Source organism: Alligator mississippiensis, chromosome 1 (genome assembly GCF_030867095.1).
Source record: "Alligator mississippiensis isolate rAllMis1 chromosome 1, rAllMis1, whole genome shotgun sequence".
In the NCBI taxonomy this organism is placed as follows: Eukaryota; Metazoa; Chordata; order Crocodylia; family Alligatoridae; genus Alligator; species Alligator mississippiensis.
Genome location: NC_081824.1, coordinates 238783077 through 238803600, shown reverse-complemented (window position 1 = coordinate 238803600; position 20524 = coordinate 238783077). Strand labels below are relative to the sequence as shown.

Sequence of the window (20524 nt, the reverse complement as noted above, 5' to 3'; positions counted from 1 at the left end):
TTCTTCAAGATCAGAAACTGTCAAGAAAAGCCCAAAGTATTAAAATAACACAGGCAAAGGAGAGCACCAATGAGAAAACAGAGTGTAAAATAAAGCTAAGTGTTAGAAACATCACAGCCTGAAATAACAATGTGAAGAGAGGAAATTTTGTTAATGCTTATATATAAAAACAGTAGGAGTCTGAGTAGCAAGCAACAGAAATTGGAAGTTTTCACTGATCAGAAGAAAGTTGATAAAACTGACATTACTGAAATGTCTTGGGAAAATTACAAGATAAAATGGTTATAATATGGGAAGGAAGCATAAAGTGAAAAAAGTAAGAATAAACATTAGATACCATTATTCATTTTAAAATTACTAACTCAGAACCTCAGGATGTAGATCCAATTTGAATAAAAAATGCTAACAATACCCAGGCACAGGATGCTCCCAGACTCCAACCCAGCTGCTCGCTCTCCCATTGCTCTGCATGCAGTAGCAGCTGAGGATTCCAGGTTGCCTCTCCCTCCACTCTGTCATGGGCCTTGCATGGCACAAGACATAGCAACGTAGCCCACAGTGCAGGAAGCTGGGGAGAAGGCCAGGGTTTCTTGTCCCACATGCGCAGCACTGTGCAGGGGGAGGACCCGTGCATGGCATAGTTCAATGCAGTGCAGCGGTGAGATAGGGGGAAGGTGCAAGAAGTGCCCAGGGGTAACCTGACCAACCAACTTGTAACCCCTGGCCACTTGCAAGTTGGACAGCCTTAAGTTGCTCCATAACCCCTTATCTAACAAAGGGGGGAAACTGCAATTGCAAACTTGTGTGTGGGAGATTTATGCTGTTGGAGTTTCTAAAAATTATGCCCCTCTACCTCACAAAGTATTGCAGGTAACTGTTCTGGATCTTGTTATACCAAATAAAGAAAAACACCTCAATGGATGGAAGGTTGATGACTGTTTAAAAACGAATGGTTATGACTCAAGTATATTCATTATAAGTAAACTATAAATCTTAACCATCAACACATGCTTGGTATGCTAAAAGGAGTTATTTCTCAAAACCAAAACAAACTGATTAGGAAGAAAAATTAGACAAAATGTGTGCATATGGATACAAAAGTGTTGCTGGACCTGATAAGACTGAAATACTGTTTAGTAACACACAGATCAACAATATCTATATAAATATTAGTTTGATTTAATCAAAGTATGGTTAAATATACTGTTACATAATTAATATACTGTGATTAAATCAAATTCATATTTATATTAGATATTGTTGATCTGTGTCTGTTTTACTGAACAGTATTTTAAAAACTCCAGGGGAGAAGCCAAGCACTAAATAAAGGATACTAAGAAAACACTTCCCTGATGGACAGGCTAGTCCACAACAATTTACAGCTCCTTGAATATTTTTCTCAAATGCATGGTCCTGGCCACTGACAGATACAGGACACTGGACGAAAGAAGCCACCGGTCTTCTCAAGTCCAGCAACATTTTTGCTCTTATCCTTTGATATTATGTTAGATATTTAAAAACATATATGACTAAACAGACACATCCCATTTGTCTGGTATTGAATGCTATAGCAACTTTTTGATTTAGAGAGTAAGAAAACCTAAAGAACTGAACACTCAATGCAGGAAAAGTCCAATACGATATCCATATTCCCATGTTATTTCTGACTGCAAACCAGAGTTCTGAGTACCTTACATGGGCTTATTTTCAAGTAGGCTTTTAAGTTGGCCATATTCATTTTCAAGATGTAATCTTACACAAAATGGTTATAAAACCACGAACAGAAGATATAAATAAAGCAACTCTCATCATAGTCAACCACCAATAGTACCATGCTATGCCCATTACCTCCTTAATTTTGTTCCTCTTCTCTCGGATGTCAAGATCTACTGGTTCTCCACCATTTATCCCTATGAGATTTGGTAGAGGTACAGGTGGCAGTGGCTTGTCATCTTTCTTTTTCATCTCTTGGGCTACTTTGTTCTTTTCAGTCTGAATCTCAGCTTGAATTTCATCTCGAGATTTCTTTAACTTCTCTTTTGCCTCCTCCAAAGCTTTTTCATGGTCAGCTTGGATTTTATTTCTCAGACGTTCCTCCTCTTCTCTAAAGAAAAAAAAACGCTTGTCAGGGGGCTGCTTTCTTAAAAGAAATGGCAACTGTTACCCCCTCCCCCTGCCCTCCCAACTTGAGAGCAGAGGCCACATTCTGTGCTAGTTTATCAAAGGGCAATCCACACCCTCAAATTCAATTCCACAGAAAGCATGAGAGTATAGAATTTCATCCCAGCTCCCAAACTCATAATACAATAGTTTGTTTCAAATTTAAAAGCAAAACTCAATTTTGCCTCAGTGTTTTATTTGTACATGAAACATAACAGTATTCACCTTTCTGAGGCAATGATGAATAACCTATAACCCATGCCAGTACAATTGCCTATCTGCTCAAAAGTTTCGAGAGAAAAGACCCCAGTCTTGTACTTCACCATGGTTGCATAAATGCAACTCTCACTCCCATTCACCACAAAATGCTACATTTGGCAATAATCTATTTTTAAAAAATGGAGGGCTGATCCCCATGTTTTGCCCCATACAACAGCAGTGCTGGCAACCTTTGCAGAGTTAAAATGCTGCTCCTCTTCTACATGCAATGTAACAGGTTGCAGTCACTTACATCATTAATAGGGGGCTATAGCTTCAAAAGCTAAAAGTCCTGTCTTCATGTTTCAGCTTAATTTGAGGAGTCACTGCTCAAGATACATCAAAGGCTGCTAACTGCAACATTTTGAAAGCTGCAAAGCTATATTTGGATAACATTTTGAAACTCCCAAAATTAGTTGTCATCAAATTAATGAAGTGATTTAATCCATGCCACAGTTTAATAGCAGAAGGCAAAACTCTGAAATCTATACAACCCAAAAAGCCAGTGTTTACAAAAATGAGCTTTGTGAATATCCCACCTTTACTCCAAAAGCCCCACACTAATGCTCATGAGTTGGTATATATGCTTAAGTAACCTTATTGACACAACCATAAAAAAGCCCAAGTAAAAAGTCTTCACCCAACCTTTGCCATTCTAACGTGGTTTAGCTTCTCTCAATATCCTTATCCATATCTTCCACCCACAGCATGCCTTTTCTCTCTACCCCAACCAAAATGGGACATTATTGGTATCCTGACCAAAGGTACACTCTTCTGTCTTCTACTCCAGTCCCTTCAGTTCAAGCCCTGTTTTGTTTCATGTTCTCTCCATTAGACTCAAACCGCTTCTTGCTCTCCGACATGACCGCTCAACCTCTGCAGCACTGGAAAGATTGAGTAGGAGAGTAAGTACAGATGCATGCAGGGAATATGGAAAGGAAATGAACGCACACCAGAAATCTATCAAAGACAGAAATACCCAATTACTGGTGGGGGCACATTTCTCACAAGAAAACCACTCTCTCTCTCCAATCTCTCAGTCCTGATCCTCAAAGGAAACTTACACAACACTTCCCAGACACGAGCCTATGAACTCCACTTCATCAACCTCCTGGATACTAAAAATCATGGACTAAATATAGACATTGGATTTATGACACGTTATAATCTGCCTGACAACTGACTCCCTAGTCCAGCCCCTGGCTTCTTTACTTTTCATTCCATCCAGGAAGAGCACACACCGACTGCTGAAACTTCCTTAGCCTGATGAAGGGTTTTTGAACCCGAAAGCTTGCTTAATAACTATTCTCCAACCATTTGGGTTGGTCTAATAAAAGATATCAGATTCACCCAAGGAACCTTGTCTGCCCATGTCCTTAGACCAACACGGCTACAGCCTACACCCCTGCTACTTTTAAAAAGATAGTTTATATCAATCACCCACCTTTTATATAGTAGCCGAGTGGTTGGAGCCTGGGCTGCCTAACTTTTCCCATTCACTGCATAAGGAACATAAACCCCTCAATGACTTTAGGAATGCCACCCAGGAAGCAGGAGACCTGGGTTCAGACCTCAGCCTCCCACTTTCCAGGAGAATGGCCTAACCACTAGGCTTTAGACTCAAAAGCTTTGTTTGGTTTTTCTACAGAAACACCCTATAAATCATTCAACTACAACTAGGTCACATCACAATCATGAGTTTGTCATTGGTTAAATATATCCCTTGTCCATTTTTGTGGATTTACACAATTTTAGTTATCTGACATTTTAAATATTTTTTCATTTCTTTCCTAAGTGTTATGAAGTGCATAATTAAGCTGTTCTCAAGTAACCACAGTATATGGCCATCACATGTTCAAGTGTCACATGGCTCATAAGGCAATACTATGTGCTGTTGCTGGCATTGTCCATTTTTGAAAGGCTTAGGCCTAAGATGCAGAAATGTAGCTAAGGCAAAGGGCCTTGGAAACCTATGTCTGAGTGACCATAGCACAAACTTTCACATATGCAACAGATAGCTTGGCCAGCAAAGCAAAAAGAAAGCCATTCATGTTTTAATGGGCACAATCAAATAGAATACAAGGCCTAGAAAGAATCACTATAAGGAAGAACCACACATCAAATAACCCAAATATTCAATATTGTAGCTTTGTCTTAAAATAATTAGAAATAGTAACTGGTGTAACCAAATGATGCATTGAATGCTTTTTTATTGAAGGCTATAACAGGTGTATTTTTGTTAAAATGCCTAGGCAAGTTGTAAAAACAAAGCCATCTTGTCAAACCATAAACTAAAGACATAACAAACCAGTGTTAACAGCATTCAAAAACAGAAATGGTAAGGAGATAAGGAATCCTCCCTGCTTTTCCAAGAACATAAATCTCAACTAATTGACATCGTCCAGGTCCATAAGAAATCTAGTTAAATCCAGTTCTGAAAGTCGCACTGAAACAAATAAATGTAAATAAAACCAATCATAGATCATTCATTAAAATATTGGGACCAGCCATCTGTAGATACTGGGCATAGGCTGGAGGGAAATTTGGACTTCTACTTTTGGACTTTTAAATTTGAAGTTTCTTGAAGCTCATCTCCCCAGGGGAACATAGAAGCTTGGCCAGTGGACCCGTTTTCCCCCTGAACCGAAGGCTATGCAGGCATTGTCTTTACTAATCTAAATAAGTCTTTGCTATTGCATAGCCTAATAAAGCTTTCAAGTTGCAAATGGAATTGATCTCAATAGACCCAACAAATATATCTACAGCAAGGGAGTTTCAGTATAGTTCCTTCCACTTAAATAAGTGACTTTACCAGGCTATGGATATTGATGATCAATCAACTACTCTTTGGCAGAAGGGAAATTGTCTCAGAACAGAAGCTTCTGGTGTGGTCCTGAAAGTACAAATTCCATTTTCTTGCAAGCTACAGTCATGAAATTCCTTGAACAACTAACTTTGGGAAGTCATTACATGAGAGGCCAGAAAAACTATCAGTGAAGAGGGAGACTATAATAAGGAGAGAACAGAAACCAAATCTAAGTGAACTAGTGATTTGTGACTGAAAGGATACAGAAAAAAGGATGCACTCAATTAAGCCAGAAGTACTAAATAGTTATCAGATACTCTGTCAACCACCAGAGAAACTGTTTTGGGGGAACAGAACAGAAAGCTACATAAAAACATCCAGTGGTGTCCTTTCTGTAATGGAAAAAGTAGCACTGATGTCTCCATCATAAGAAGGGGCACACAGAGAATTTAGCTAGAGAAAAGAACATGGTAATGCACTGACCTTGGAGTATAAGTACAAAGTGTAATATTGGGATTATGACAGTTGCCAGATGACTTCTCATTTGAGCCAACAGAATACTTGATACCATTAGTAAGTTGTTACTCTCAGCATAGGCCAGCACTGAGGACGGTAGGAGTAGAACACTTAAGAGATTTTCACAGCCATCAGTAGAAGAACTATGGGTGACACTAAGGAATACTGGAGTTCCAATCCAGTCCCTGGAAGGATTGGGTGCAGGCTCTCTTGTCTATTGTCTCCTAACCTGTTATACTCAACTCTTCACATAAGCAGGCCCAGTCCCCTTTCCTTGATTTCGTTTTTCTAGTCTTGGCACCTCCACCACACTGGCTCATCCAGTCTTTACCATTTTAGTTTCCAGTCATGCCTCTAGATGTCACATTCCCCTTTCCATTGTCTTCCAGTGGACTAAACACATCTGGTTTAGTCCCCTGAATATTTGAATCGGGTAGCTTCCTTTTCTACATTGTCTAAGTCTGTGAGCATAATCATGAGAAGCTCTCTTCTCAGCTAAAATGCACAGATTTTGATCCAGCATTGCCCTTAACAGCCCAGATCCCAGACCTACTTTCATGGAAAAATTATGGTCAACATCAATTGAATCGTTGCTTTATTTATCTGCTGAAAACTTGGCATGAACAAACTGATCTTTGAAAAGCTTACACCTTGCCCCGGTTCAAACATATTTTGCAAAAGGTATACCTATGAGTAGAACCTTACCAAATTCATGGTGGAAACGGAATGCACTGTGGTTCCTTTAATCTTGCAAGTTCCCATGTGTCCCCTCTGGCCACTGATTGGTGGCGGGGTCCCTCTTGTGCCTTGCTGTTAATTGGCAGGAAGGTAAAGACTGCATTTTTAAACATGGCACTGTTTTTGCCTCCCACCGCTAATTGATCAAGGGCCCTGGCAACCCTGCTGCTTCCTTCTGACTAGCGGAGAGACAAAAATGGTGCCATGTTTAAAACAGTCATTTTGGCTTCCCTGCTGATCAGGAGCAAGCTCCAATCAGTTGGGGGGGGGGGGGGCGGGGGGAGGATACGCAGGGGAACATGGAATATTAAAGAAGCCACAGTGCATGCTATTTCCACCATGAATTCAGTTGAGTCCTAGCTACAAGTCTTGGAATACATATGTATTACAGACCAAACCAAGTAAATCTGTATATATGACAGCAATATATCACAAGCAACAAAAACATTCAAATTTTGAAAGCTAATTATGAATCCAAACAAGTTACTGTTAGGCATTAAGTAGGTGAGAAATTAGAAGGTCAAAATGGATTTCAAAGAGCTTATTAGATTAGAGGTGCACTGATACATAGTCCCATATCGGATCAGCACCAATATAAGGAAAATTGACAGTATTAGCAATCGGCTTTTTTTCAAGGGACCTTGCAAGATCGTGTCCAGCCCCTCTGCACTAGGCAGGAAAAACAACTGGGGTCAGGTCACCCCAGCGAGGTGACCATCCAGTCTCCTCTTGAAGTTTCCAGGGTAGGTGATTGTACCACCTCTGGAGGGAGCCTAGTACACACTCTGGACACCCTAGCTGTGAAGAAGTTTTTCCCAGCGTTAAGCCTGAAACAGTCTTCCAGGCATTTATGGTCATTACTCCTGGTTTTCCCCAAGGCTGCCCTGGTAAATAATTGTTTGCCAAGCCCCTGATACAGCAGTAAGCTGCTACCAAGTCCACTCTCAGCCTTTTCTTTTTTAGGCTGAAGAGACCCAAGTCCCTCAGCCTTTCCTCATATGGCTTGCCTTGCAAGTCTGATCATATGGCTCTTCTCTGAACTTGCTCAAGCTTTCCCACATCCTTGAAGCGCAGTGCCCAGAACTGGACACAATACTCCAGCTGCGGTCTCAGCAGTGCCGAGTAAAGCGGAAGAATCACTTCCTTGGTTTTGCTTGAGATGCATCAGTTGATGCATGCCAGAGTATCGTTTGCCCTGCTGGCTACAGCATCGCATTGATGGCTCATATCATACTGTGGTCTATTATTACCCATAGGTCCCTTTCAGTCATGGTATTAGTCAGTATGGTGCCACCGAGCCTGTAAGTATGTTGGGGACTGTTTGTCTCCAGATGGAGCACTTTACACTTCTTAGTGTTGAACTTCATCTAGTTGATGTAGCCGATAGTGTTGCTGATAAGTGCCCTGTGCAAACGCGCAGTTGCAGTGCAGCATGCAGGGGGCCAGGAGAGCAGCCCGACAGTATGGAGCGCAGCTGAGTCCAGCTGGTAAGTCTGTTGTGAGGGAAGGCGGGGAGGGCAGATCGAGGCCCCCACAGTGAGGTAAGTAGTGGGGCTGGGGCATGGGACAGAGCCGTGAGCAGCTCGTCTCGGGGGGCAGGCAGTTCCTGTCACTGCACGCACCCTGGGAGGGCATGGGGGGGAGGGGCATGTGCCCCCAGATTTGCACGTGGGGTGAAGATGGGCTGGGGCCAGGGGCAGAGCTGGCTTCTTCCCGGTGGGCGGAGGCGGGGAGGGGTGCACAGTTGGGCCAGGGCTGCACTCTGGGCAGGAGGCAGGAGCACTGTGAGGGGGTGCTGTGGGAGGCTACAGAGAATTTTGGAGTGGCTGTAGCTACCCCAACCCCCGTAGCCCTCCTGCCAGCACTGCTGCCACCTGTCCCGAGCGCAGCACAGCCCAGCCCAGCCCCCCACTGGGAAGAGCTCAGTGTTACCGCAGCCCCAGTCCACAGCAGCAGCCCACCCTCACCCCACACACAGATCCGGGGACACACATCCCCCATGCCCTCCTGGGGTGTGCATAACTGTGGGAGCCATGCCCCCATGCCTCCCAGACGAGCCACTCACAGCTCCGACCCACACTCCACCGCAGCTGTGCAGCCCCTACCCCAGCCCCACTCCTTCCCTCTCCACAGGGACCTCGATCTGCCCCCCCTTGCCCCTCCCCTCCTCCCTCGTCCCTTCTCCCACAACAGACTTACCAGCCAGACACTGCTCTCCAAGCTGCCCGGCTGCATATCAGCAAATGGACTGTTATCAGCCAATATGGCTCATTAAAAATCAGCCATCAGTATCGGCCCAAAAAAATCTCCATTGGGCCACCCCTATATTAGATAAATCAAATAATTGTTTTGAGTATGTCAGAATAAGCAAGTCTGGAAAAGAATCAGTGGGTCCTCTGGATCATAAGAAAACAATTTAAGACAATGACAAGAAGCTAAAGATACATCTACACTGCAACGGAATGTTTTGTAGCAGACATTAAAAGATGGCTTGTATATGCCTATCTACCAACAACAGCAATAAAAACACTACACTACAGACTTCAGTGCACACTGCTGTTACATGGGTTGGCTAAATTTATACTAACATAGATACGCCTACTGTGCAGCACAGACATTTCTTACATGATTTCCTTACACAAGTCTTCACTGTTCTCTGAAATAAAAAAGAGATTCTCAGACTGAGATAAGAAAATTGCTGATGGAGCAATTTAAAAATCATTAAAACACCAAACCTGGATGGATGGTATACACTACAAATTCTAAAGCTGTTCAAGTATGAAGTAGCCAAGTTACTAACAAAACTATGCTTCATTAGAAACACTTGCTATTCCAAGGGAGTGGGGAGGTTCCAGCTAGCAAAATTCATATTGATGTTTAACCATTAGACTTCCAGAGCAAACTGTTCAAATTGCTAGGAAACTGGCCCCAGGAAGTCATTTCAGTTCTACATCATTATTCTGTCCTACTAGTCCGTGCTAACTTCCCAAACCCTGAAGAATCAGCATGTTGATTTCAGCCACAGTTACAAAGATATGCCCCAGGAAGCTCTGTTATCTAACCCAGAGGGCTCCTCATGGGTCTAGCAATTTGGTGGCAGAGGAGTGGTGGCAGCACTGCCACAGTTCCTGTAGCAATTAATGCTACCACTGCTTATCTTACCATGGGTCAGATGATGTGGTCCTATGTGTTGGATTGGCCCTGCGCCACTATTTCAAGTCACAGAGTTGGGCACCACGGATTTAAAACCATTCTAGGAAGGCTGAACGTATAAATACACTCAAGTATCTCCTCAAGTAGCACTGTGTCACTGAAACAAAATCATGACTGCTCCTTAAGTCATCCTACACTAGTCAGCCACACAGCTATGAATACATATATATCAACCCCTTCACATTAAAGACTTGCCAGGATCAAGGTGCTTAAAAGTGCTCCCCCACATTGCACAAATAATTTGAAAATGGCACTGGCTCACAAAACTATTATACAGGTAGGGACCTACCTAAATCATAGCAAGATAAAAGGATTTTCCTGAGCCATTTGTGGCACAGCCAACTCTGCAGTCTTTTTGAGGTGAGCCCTCCCTCACCGCTGATTGGTTGAGGGATCCTCGCGGCTCTACCCATCACTGCTGATAGACTGAGAAGCAAAACCTCTCAGATACAAATAAAAGGTGCAGAAGTTATCTTGGGCATCTGTTGCTTCATCTGCTACAGTCTAGATTAATTTATATTCTGCCAATCTGTATTTTGTAGACTGAACATGCAAAGCAATTGTGCCTGGTAGATAATCTTGCATGTGGGAAACTGCCAGCACATGTTTGTTCAAGTAGTCTCTTAATTTAGGGTTATCAATTTTCTCCAGAGGAAAGTTGGCAGCCATGAATCTCTCCACTAGCACGAAAGTAGCCTCTCTTATCAAACTGCTTTCAGTGGTTCTTTTAAAGATCAAGGACATAGTTGCTTGTTTCTTGCTCCAACCTTCAGCCTCTGCAGCAGCCTTTCACTTTATATGCAATTCAGATTCTAAATGCCAATCCATGCTGTTTTTCCTCGACATATCCAGAGTCACGGTGCATGATGAACAAAACAATTTACCACCATCTGCATGCAAGGTTCCTACAGGGAACTGCCTTACACGATCCTGAGCTGAAGTGTATTTAGCTTTCCTGAATTTCTTCCTGAATTTCTCATCATATTCAGACTGCAGCACTCACTGCTGTATATTGCTTCCGGCTTCTCAAAAGATGATGCTAAAACCGTTTTGCTTTCCTGACTGATGCCTTCACCAAGTCTACTTCACTAGCTCAGCCTCTCATTGGTGCTCTCAAACCACATGCTCTATGGCTGGAGGGATTGCTGCACTCTCTTTTTATCCTGGTAAGCTTTTATTTTTGGGGGGCAATTTGGCACCAAGTTGCAGGAAATGCCATTTTTTGTGATGATCACAGAAACCACCATATTTCACAGTTTCCATGAAAATTGTGAAACTGTGATTTAAGTGGGTCCCTCTATAAAGGATTTCAGAGAAAGAACTCAGAAGGATTTGAACTCAGTATTTCTGTAGGTACCATTTAGTATTCCACAGTGCAGTACAAGAAACATTCTACAAAGCAAAAAGACACACAGTGGAAGACTACACTACGGGTTATTTCCCCATAACGTAGTGCACTTATCTTGCAAAAACATGGATGCAGCGGTTCTAAAAAGGAATAGCTTAGATAGGCATAAACAGCAGGAACTTTTTTGGAGCAGCTGCACCTTAAACATTAAAAAAGGAAAACATCCTGGAAAAAAAATGTTTCCCTACACAGTCTAGTTCTAGGCATGAACATCATATGACAGGATGACTATGAAATAGTTCACTCTAAATTTTTCTCTGTAGTAAATTTACTACAGTACCCATTTGCAGATACTGGGAGAGTCAGTTTGTATCTCACAAGCTGCTATCCCAAGAAGAAATGGACTCAACACCTTCTACATAGTTTATTTCCCATGCGGTTAAGATTGGTATGAACTTTTTCAAGTGGACTCAAGTGATTTACTATATACTACAGCTGTGCATTCTGTGTCCACTCCATTTTTACTCTGTAGTAAAAGAAATCATGTGTCTGCACTCCCTGATTTTTAGAAATGGCTTGAGGCTGGCTGCTGGAATTACAGGGTTGGACACCCTAAAATTCTGCATTTAGCAAACTGGTTGAAGTGGTACACAAATACAGAACAGAACCTAGAAGGCCTGGCATCACAGGATCTAACCAAGACCATTCTGCAAAGCAAAAAAATCATGCTTTATTAATTTCAGAATTCTTCAGTTGAGTGGAAGTAAGGAATAAAAGAAAACTGTTGGACAACATATTTAGACTTCTAAAAGGCTTTTGACAAGGTCCCACAAGTAAAGCTACTAAAGAAAAGACCATATTTACTCAAATACCAAATTGGGTTTTTCCCCCAAATGGAAGGGGAAAAGGGCCCCTTGGCTTATAATCACATAAAAGGAAACCTCACTTAATACAGGGTCTATCATTAAACTGCTACCAAAAGAAGCATGTGCTCAGCATGGAAACCAACTATGAAGGTGATTAAATGCAATCAGCACTGAGCACAACTATAAAAATACACAGCCCACATTGGGCAAACATACTGGTGGGAACCTACCTCTTTTTTTTCTTTAATTCTCTCTCTCGAACCGAATCAGTCAAATTAGTTCCGAATTCCATCCAGAGCCCAGTCATTCAGATCTGTGTGGTGTTACTACCAGCAAGCATCTTCCCCCCCAGACACTTCAGCCTGGGGCTTCAGATACTCCCAAATTCATGGCAAGCACCCTACATGCAGGCCCCAACCCCAGAGGTCTTAGGGTTCAGATGCCCTTGAGTCTCACTTACTATTAGCCAAGAGACCAAAAAAGCCTGCCAACTTAGGGAGAAATCCCCCAACTCCATAAAATACGCATGTAGCCAAAATCCTCCCACTGGGAGGCTATAGTAGACTCTCATAGGGGAGAGTGTGTTCAGCACATTGGACAGATCTCCACATTTCACTACAAGATACCATTCAAGGTGATCTGACCTCCACAGGAAAACCACTTCATGGTACTGCACCCCTACCAGGTAAAAATAGGTTAGTGGAACCCCTCTAATAAGATATACGATAGTGCCTATTAAGCACAATCCCCCTCACTGCCAACTCTTGTTCAAGTAATAGTAAACCAGTACATGGAATATATTTTGATTTCCTCTTCACTCTCACAGCTGAGCTGTGCCTTCCTTTCCCATTTCCAATGATTCCTGTTTCTTCACCAGCCTTCAAGGCCTGGTAAACATCACCAAATAGGGCCCCAAACAGTTCACTCAAATACCTCTGTTGTTCCCTCTCTCAGCCTGGTGCATATGATCAGTGTGGCCCTACCCTCCATAAGGTAAAGTCAGACCAGTGCCGAACTGTGGGGTTGACTTTTGAAATGCTTTGAGTGAGTGAGCTACAGCTGTACTATAAGAAGATGGAAGGAGATGAAGGGAAGAATAAGGCAGAAGACACACGGAAGAGGAAAGAACGGCACAGATTGCTCAGGAACAAAACCCCAAGAGAAGGTGACGATGGGGAGGAGGACAATGACAGTGATGAGGAGGGGGAGAACAATGAGAATGGCAAGGAGGAACAGGACAACGAAGACTATATGGACTAAGGGCTAGGGAAGTTGGGGGGGGGAGGGGGCAGAGGCAGCTTGGAGTGATTGTAATGGGTAAGGGAGACAGCAACAAGCGCACAGGTAGGGTTATTCTAATGGTGATGCTTGTGATTAACTGTAGATGTTTGTTATGGACTTTTCAGGTGAACCATATCGGTCACAAAACAGGAGTGTTAAGGGAAGGGGAGGGGAGGGAAGGGAAAGGTGGGGAGGTGTACGTGTACACACACGCGCATACACACACAATTTATATACCTAGAAACACATTTTTTTGCCAAAAAAATTAAAAAGAAAGAAAAAATTGTTTGTATATCATACGTAGGTGCTAAAGTACTGCTCAGAAGTATGTTTGTGCAGTGCCTGTGCTAAAACTTGCAGCAGTGCATCAGTTTCAAAAAAAAAAATCCATCTATTCTGGAAGAACTAAGTATAGGTCAAATGGTCATAAACTACTGCAAGATCATTTCAGGCTGGACATAAGGAAGAATTTCTTTACTGTCCAAGCCCCCAAGGTCTGGAACAGCCTGCCATCGGAGGTGGTTCAAGCGCCTACATTGAACACCTTCAGGAACAAACTGGATGCTTATCTTGCTGGGATCCTATGACCCCAGCTGACTTCCTGCCCTTTGGGCAGGGGGCTGGACTCGATGATCTTCCGAGGTCCCTTCCACCCCTAATGTCTATGAAATCTATATGGGTACTATATGCAAATTGCTAGTCATGTTTCATTTTAAAGTTATTGTTTTCAAGCTAGTTGAAACCAACAAAACATTTGCAATTAAATTTTTATTGCAAAAGTATTTCTTTAAATACAGTATTTTTTTAGTTATCCTTTGACCAAATACTTTAACAAAACCAAAACTTCTCACCCTCAAAAAGGCTACACGAAGCTATCCATGTGCAAACACAGACATAGGAATATCTACTATTATAGTATAACAGCATTGTGCTCCCAGGCCCTGCTCGTACCCCTCACTCCCCGCAATCCCCTGACCCTGCTCGCAGCCCTCACTCTCCTCACCCCCCCCCCCAACCCTGTGGTCCTCCTCGTACCCCTCACTTCACCCCCACCAACCCTGTGGCCTTCACTTCCCCCCGGCCATGCTCATGCCCCTCACTCCCCCCCAACAACCCCATGACCCTCCTCGTGCCACTCACTCCCCAGCCCCCACAACCCCTCAGCCCTGCTTGTGCCCTCACCACCCACCCCGCCACCGGAGCTCACACACCCCAGCAGCAGCACTCACTGCCCTGAGCAGCAGCGCGCAGGCACTGCTGCTGGGCGGTTTTATGGCTCCTAGCACGCCATGCTGACAGGGCTGAGCTAGACTGGGCTGCAGGGGCTGGCGCTGTGGAGGAGCTGGGCACAGGACTGCCACTAAGCTGAAGGATTCACAGTGGCATCACCCTCATGCCTCCCCTCATGTGCAGCGCTGGTACCAGGGGGAAGTCCCCCTGCAGGTGTGGCAGTATGGGCTGCAGCCAGGGACAGAATTGCACCCCCTACCCAGAGGTGTGCCACCTCCGCAGAGGGAAGCATTGGGACCCTCTGCAGCTCAGAACCCACCGACCTCTGACACCCAGGCTATGAAAGAAGTAGGCATGCTCCAGAGTACTCTGATTGGTTGTTTCAGTAAGCATTATAATTGGTTGTCAAGACAACCAGAGTGCTCCAGACAGACAGAATACAGCTTTTTTTTTTTTTTTTTAAACTAGACTTGCTCCTCTCTTCCATATGCTCAGGGAGAACAGGGTCAGACAGTAAAGAGAGAGGGAAGGGATTGCCAGAGGAGAGAGATGCAGGAAGAACAGAGCAGAGGGGCTACCTTATCCTCCAGATTTACTTTCCCTGATGTACTAGTAGGAGGGAGACATATGCAAGGCAAACATCAAATAATTAGATTCTATACCTGGATAATTTTAACAAATTTATACATTTTCCATACATAAAATCTAATTATTGGGGGTCATCTTATAATCAGGGTTTTCTTCTATTCAAGTAAATACAGTAAAGTAATCATGGTATGAAAATTAAGTATTATCTTGAATTAAAAACTGGCTTGGAGACAGAACAACATACAGAAAAAACAATGCAAACGACATGGCAAAAGATTAACTACCAAAGAGTTTCACATACTGTTTAATGAATTTATTAGTGATTTGGAGAGGAGAGAAAAGCAGCAACAAGACAAGGAAAGTTGCTGGCAACAAAAGTTATTAGAGTACTAGTGAACTACCCATCAAGAAGGACAGCAGAAATGGAGTAACACCATGATAGCAGAGATGAAAGGGAGGGGCAAGGCCAGCACCAAGCCACCACCGCCTCCAAGGAGCAGAGCCAGGGAGTGCGGAGGAGAGGTGCTCCATCCCCTCCATTATGGCAGCACTATGTCCCTATCATCATTCCCCCCCACCCTCCCTCTGTCATTCTTGACAGGCAATTCGCCCCACGCGCAGCACTGGCTGGAGCCAGGCCCCGCCAGAAGCCACACCCAAGAGCATTACAGACAGACATGTGGACTAAGACTTTTTTTTTTTTTTTTTTAATAATCTCTCTCTCTCTCTCTCTCAGGACTCTAAAGAACTCCACAGACCCATAAACAAGCTATGTAAATGACCAATAATAACAAGGAAACTCAATGTCAATAAATTCTATATTATAAAATCCTTTGTCTGTCTGTCTGTCTACAACGGTTTATTTGCGCTCTGATTGGCTGACAAACAGCCAATCAGAGTGTGAAGAAGCGTTCGGACAGGTGGCAACATACCGCCTTGATGGCAAGGACACAGGGCACAGAGCAGGGATCGAGGCTAGCACAACTGGCCTCACCCTGCTGCCGCCCTGCTCCCTGGAAGCGACTGCAATGGAGCCGTGCCCCCCTCCACCCCCTTGCTCCTTGGAGGTGGCAGAGGGCAGCTGCATGGGATGGGAGCAGAGTTGGGACACCACAGGGGGGTGAGGCCACCAGCGCTGGCCTTGGCCTGCCCCTCCCCGCTTCTGTCGTTGCTGCCTGCAGAGCCGACCTGGCAGTGGTTGGGAGAGAAGCAGGCCCGACACGGGGGGGTGGGGGGGGGGGGGGGGAGGGGGGGGGGTAGCAGGTGCACCATGGGGGGGAAGCAGTGGGCCTGGCACAGGGGGGAAGAGCAGGCATGCCACAGTGGTGACACTGGCAGTGGGGGAAGGGGAGGAGTGGGCCCAGGCCCAATACAGGGGGGGACGACAGCAGACCCGGCCGGACGCAGCCACAGCTGAGGGAAAGGGTGGAACAGGCCTCCTCCCCCACATTAACCCTAAGCCCACTGCTCCCCTCCCCCCCACCGTGGTGGCCTGGCTTCTCCCCACCCTTGGGCCCAGTCCTTCCCCACATCGGGCCCAGACCTGTTCCTCCCCTCCCCCCACTGCTGCAGCAGGGAGGGGGTAGGAAACGGGTCCAGACCCAAAGCAGAAGGAGGGAAGAGGGGAGCAGTCCCAGACAAAAGCAGGGCATGGGTTTCCAATGCCGTCTGCCCCACCCATCATTCTTGACGGGCAATTGGCTAGTACAAAATAATGGAACATATCAATTCAGTGATGTTTCACTAGAAACAACTCAATGAAACCTCTGTTCAACATGTAGCTTCAGTCTGAAAAAGCAGACAAGATGTTAGGAGAAATTAAGTGTAGCATATGGAAAATAATGCCAATATACAAATCAATGAAACAACATATTTGGCTTGGAGTGCAAGATTGCAGCTAGATCTTATTTTCAACAGAGATGATTGACCCAAAATTGCTTTGATATGCATATTAACTGAACTGTTCTTCCAACTTTGTATTAAAACGTTCCAATACATGGCATGCATAACTAGAAAATGAGGGACCAGGTAACAACTCAACTTATTGGTAATGATACCAAATTGCTTAAAGATTTGGTGAAGAGTAAAAATCTATGATCAAGATGATCCTTCCGTGGCCAGATACCTGGAGGACCACTTGGCCCAGCTGTTGTGAAATAGTGTAGTGCATTTGAAGTATTTTAGTCTCAAGGTTATAAAAGCATGGATGCCAGTGACCTGATCTAAACCGGAAAAAAAAATATTGCAGTCTCATTGGCTGTAATTGGTGAAAGGTACTCATCACAGGTTGCCCATATGCAGCTGGTCATTTAACAAGTATCCCCCAAATTAGTTTGACTACCATCATGTTTGATCTCTTATCAAGAGCTCATAATGATTAGTCATTTTTATCATTTATATGTTGGTATCTCAGGGTTGACAGCATTTTTGGGTAGAGTCCCAAAAACACCTGCCACCTCAACTTGTAAGATGTTGGTATGCAAGGGGCAGACACTCTGGGAATTGAGAGGGTCTGATCCCTGTGGCAGTGTAGGCCCAGCTCCTTCTGCCCCGAGGTGTGCATGCAAAGCAAAATGCCTTTGCATGCCATGATCTGGCACCTGTGCTGGGGGTTGCATACCCCTGTAGTATACTGTATAAAATGTTTTGGTAGTTTGGGGAGCCCAATAAATAAGTGTTTTGTTTATATTCAGCTCAAGTGCAGACTTAAAGATTAGGGGCTTTACACTTAACAATTCCTGAGTCCATATCAAAACGGACTCCTTTAGTACGCTTATCAGGTAACTGGGAAGATCCCTGAAGCAATTGCAAGCAAACACAGAATGTTTTTGGAAACTGAAAGGAGGAAAAATGTTATACAGGCTTGGGGATTTAGAAAGGCCTTTGGAGGGAAAAGATTACCTGAATCTTAGGCTGAAATAGGGGACTTGGACAGTACAAGGCTGTGAGGATCACTCTGGAGTTGAGTGGGCTACTAGGTGTTTGGACTGAAGAAAGCATCTGGAAGCTGCTTCCCATTAGAAGGTACTTTTGTTCTTATTTCTGTATACTTGTCTCTATACTTTAACAAGCCATTTCCTATATTTTTCTGTCTTATGCAATAAACCCAATTTGGCTTCTTATCTCAAGTGATTTTGGGGTTTCTGACAGCAGTGGGCAGAAATTCTGTTCCTGCAGGAATGACAGACTTCTTTTTGAAATGAGGGGACTTGCAAGAGTTTATGGGGTTCTCGTCCATTAAACTGTAAGGTTTGATTTAAGATATTGGTGAGAGTGGGACATGATAGGGGAGGAATGAGTCCCCCACAACTAAGGTTCAACTGAAGCCCCAGGGGGCAGAAAGCCTGGAGCTTTGGAGTTTGTCATGGAAGGGGCGAGCCTTACTCTCCTGCTCTCCATCCTTCCTTCCTTCAGGATCCTGAACTCAATCATCTTGTGGTCGCTGCTGCCCAAGTTGCCATCTACTAGTACATCCCCCACCAATTCTTCAGTTTGTGAGCACCAGGTCAAGAAGAGCTTAGCTCCTAGTCAGCCGCTCCAGCACTTGCACCAGGAAGTTGACCCCAACACTCTCCAAAAACTTCCTGGATTGCCTGTGCACTGCTGTATTGACCTCCCAGCATGTCAGGGTGACTGAAGTCTCCCATGTGATCTGGAAACTTCCACTAGCTGTTTGAAGAAAGCCTGATCTACCACTTCCCCTAGTCTGGTGGTCTATAGCAGACCCCCACCACGACATCACCCTTGTTGCTCTCTCTTCAGGCCTGTCAAAAGTCTCTGGGTTAGGGTCAATCTCCAGTTTCATACTGGAGCTCTGAAGAATCATATGGCTCTTTTACATAAAGTGCAACTCCTGCTCCTTATACCCATCCATGACAGTTCTCCACTCATACGAGCTATCCCACCAAGTCTCTGTTATTCCAATCATGTTATAATTCACTGACTGTGCAAGAACTTCCAATTCTTCCTGCTTACAGGCTCCTTACATTTGTGTACAGGCACCTGAGCTAACTAGATGGTTCTCCTGTTTTCTCAAGAAGAATGAGAGCACTTACCCTGTTCCCCACTCTCCTGCTTGCTCTTCCTCCAGGTCACCCACTTCCCCACTTACCTCAGGGCTTTGGTCTCTCTCTCTCTCTCTCGCAGTGAACCTAGTTTAAAGCCCTCCTCACTAGGTTAGAGAAATTGTCTGCAAACATGCTCTTCCCTCTCTTCGTCAGGTGGATCTCATCTCTTCTTAGCAATCCTTCTTCTTGGAACATCATCCCATGGTCAAAGAAGCCAAAGCCCTGCTAGCAACAACACCTGTGCAACCAGGCATTGATCCTACCCGAGCCCTTTCCCTTGACTGGAAGGATTGAAAAGAACACCACTTGATCACCCATCCCCTTCAGTCTGGCATCCAGAGCCCTGTAGTCACTTTTGATACACTCAGGGCCTCCCTGGCAGTATCACTGGTGTCCACATGGATGAGCATCATGGGGTAGCAGTCAGAGGGCCAGATGAGTCCTGGTAACCCCTCCGTGATATCTTGGATTCAGTCTCCAGGAAAGCAGCAGACCTCTCAGGACAATAGGTCTGGTCAGTAAACGGATCCCTCCATTCCCTGGAGAAGGAAATTCCCAACCACCATCACCACCACCATCTGTCACTGCTTCTTGGTGGTGGTCGTCTCGATCCTTCCCACATTCCCCCAACATACATGAAGATCAGCCAGGCACCTGGGTCCCCTTCTGTTTGCAGCCTCATCCCCAGAAGCAGGGGCAGGAAGCAAAAACTGAAAGAGGAAGGAGAAGCCTGAACAACCCAGCTGCCATGGCAGAAGCAATTGCTGGGGAATGGTGGGCTAGCAGGAACCTGCGGGCTGCATGCTAACCCTCCAGGGACCACAGGCAGCCCACCGGCTGCCAGTTGGACAGTGCTGGTTTAGCAGAAGCCTTAACATAAGCAATATTTGTGTTGAGCAATGCTCCTGAAAAAGTATCATCTTGATACAGGAATAACCGAGTTCATGACATTGATTTGGAGCCAAGAGAGACCACAGAATTTGCAGGACAGTTATGAGCTGAAGGAGAAGAATTCTGGATTCCCCAAAAGATACTGACCCAAGCTCTCCAAAAGTTCCTGAACTGCTAGGAGGCTGAAGCAAAAAAAAGGTATGTTGGGTTCATTATTTTTTGAGGTCCACAAATTTCTCATTATTAAAGGATAATTTGCTTTAGAATACTCATGATGCAGAGCAGTGATTCTCCAAAAGGGATATCCTTTCAAGGGTGCCATATGGCACCGCACAATTAGGCATATAAAAGTGACACGATTAACAAGAAAAACACAAAGATTCCAAACAGTAATTCATAATGTTGAAAACATTCCAACCTATTGTGGTCCGAGTTGTTTGCAATAGAAGAATTGCTCTAGTGTTTTTCAAGGGGTAAAAAAAAAAAACAAGTGAAAGCTGAGAACATTTTCTGACGAATCTCGAGTTTAGTGAGGTTGAGAACCATTACTGTAGAGCAGAGA

General features: G+C 44.4%; 1 protein-coding gene across 1 annotated transcript in view; it reads right to left on the bottom strand.

Moving 5' to 3' along the window:
- Window positions 1–20524, bottom strand: part of MAN1A2 (mannosidase alpha class 1A member 2) — a 199672-nt gene that overhangs the window by 161683 nt on the left and 17465 nt on the right. The window contains exon 2 of the mRNA XM_059720326.1: window positions 1849–2104. Within this exon, the coding sequence (XP_059576309.1) occupies window positions 1849–2104 (256 nt within the window). The remainder of the gene's footprint in view (window positions 1–1848; window positions 2105–20524) is intronic.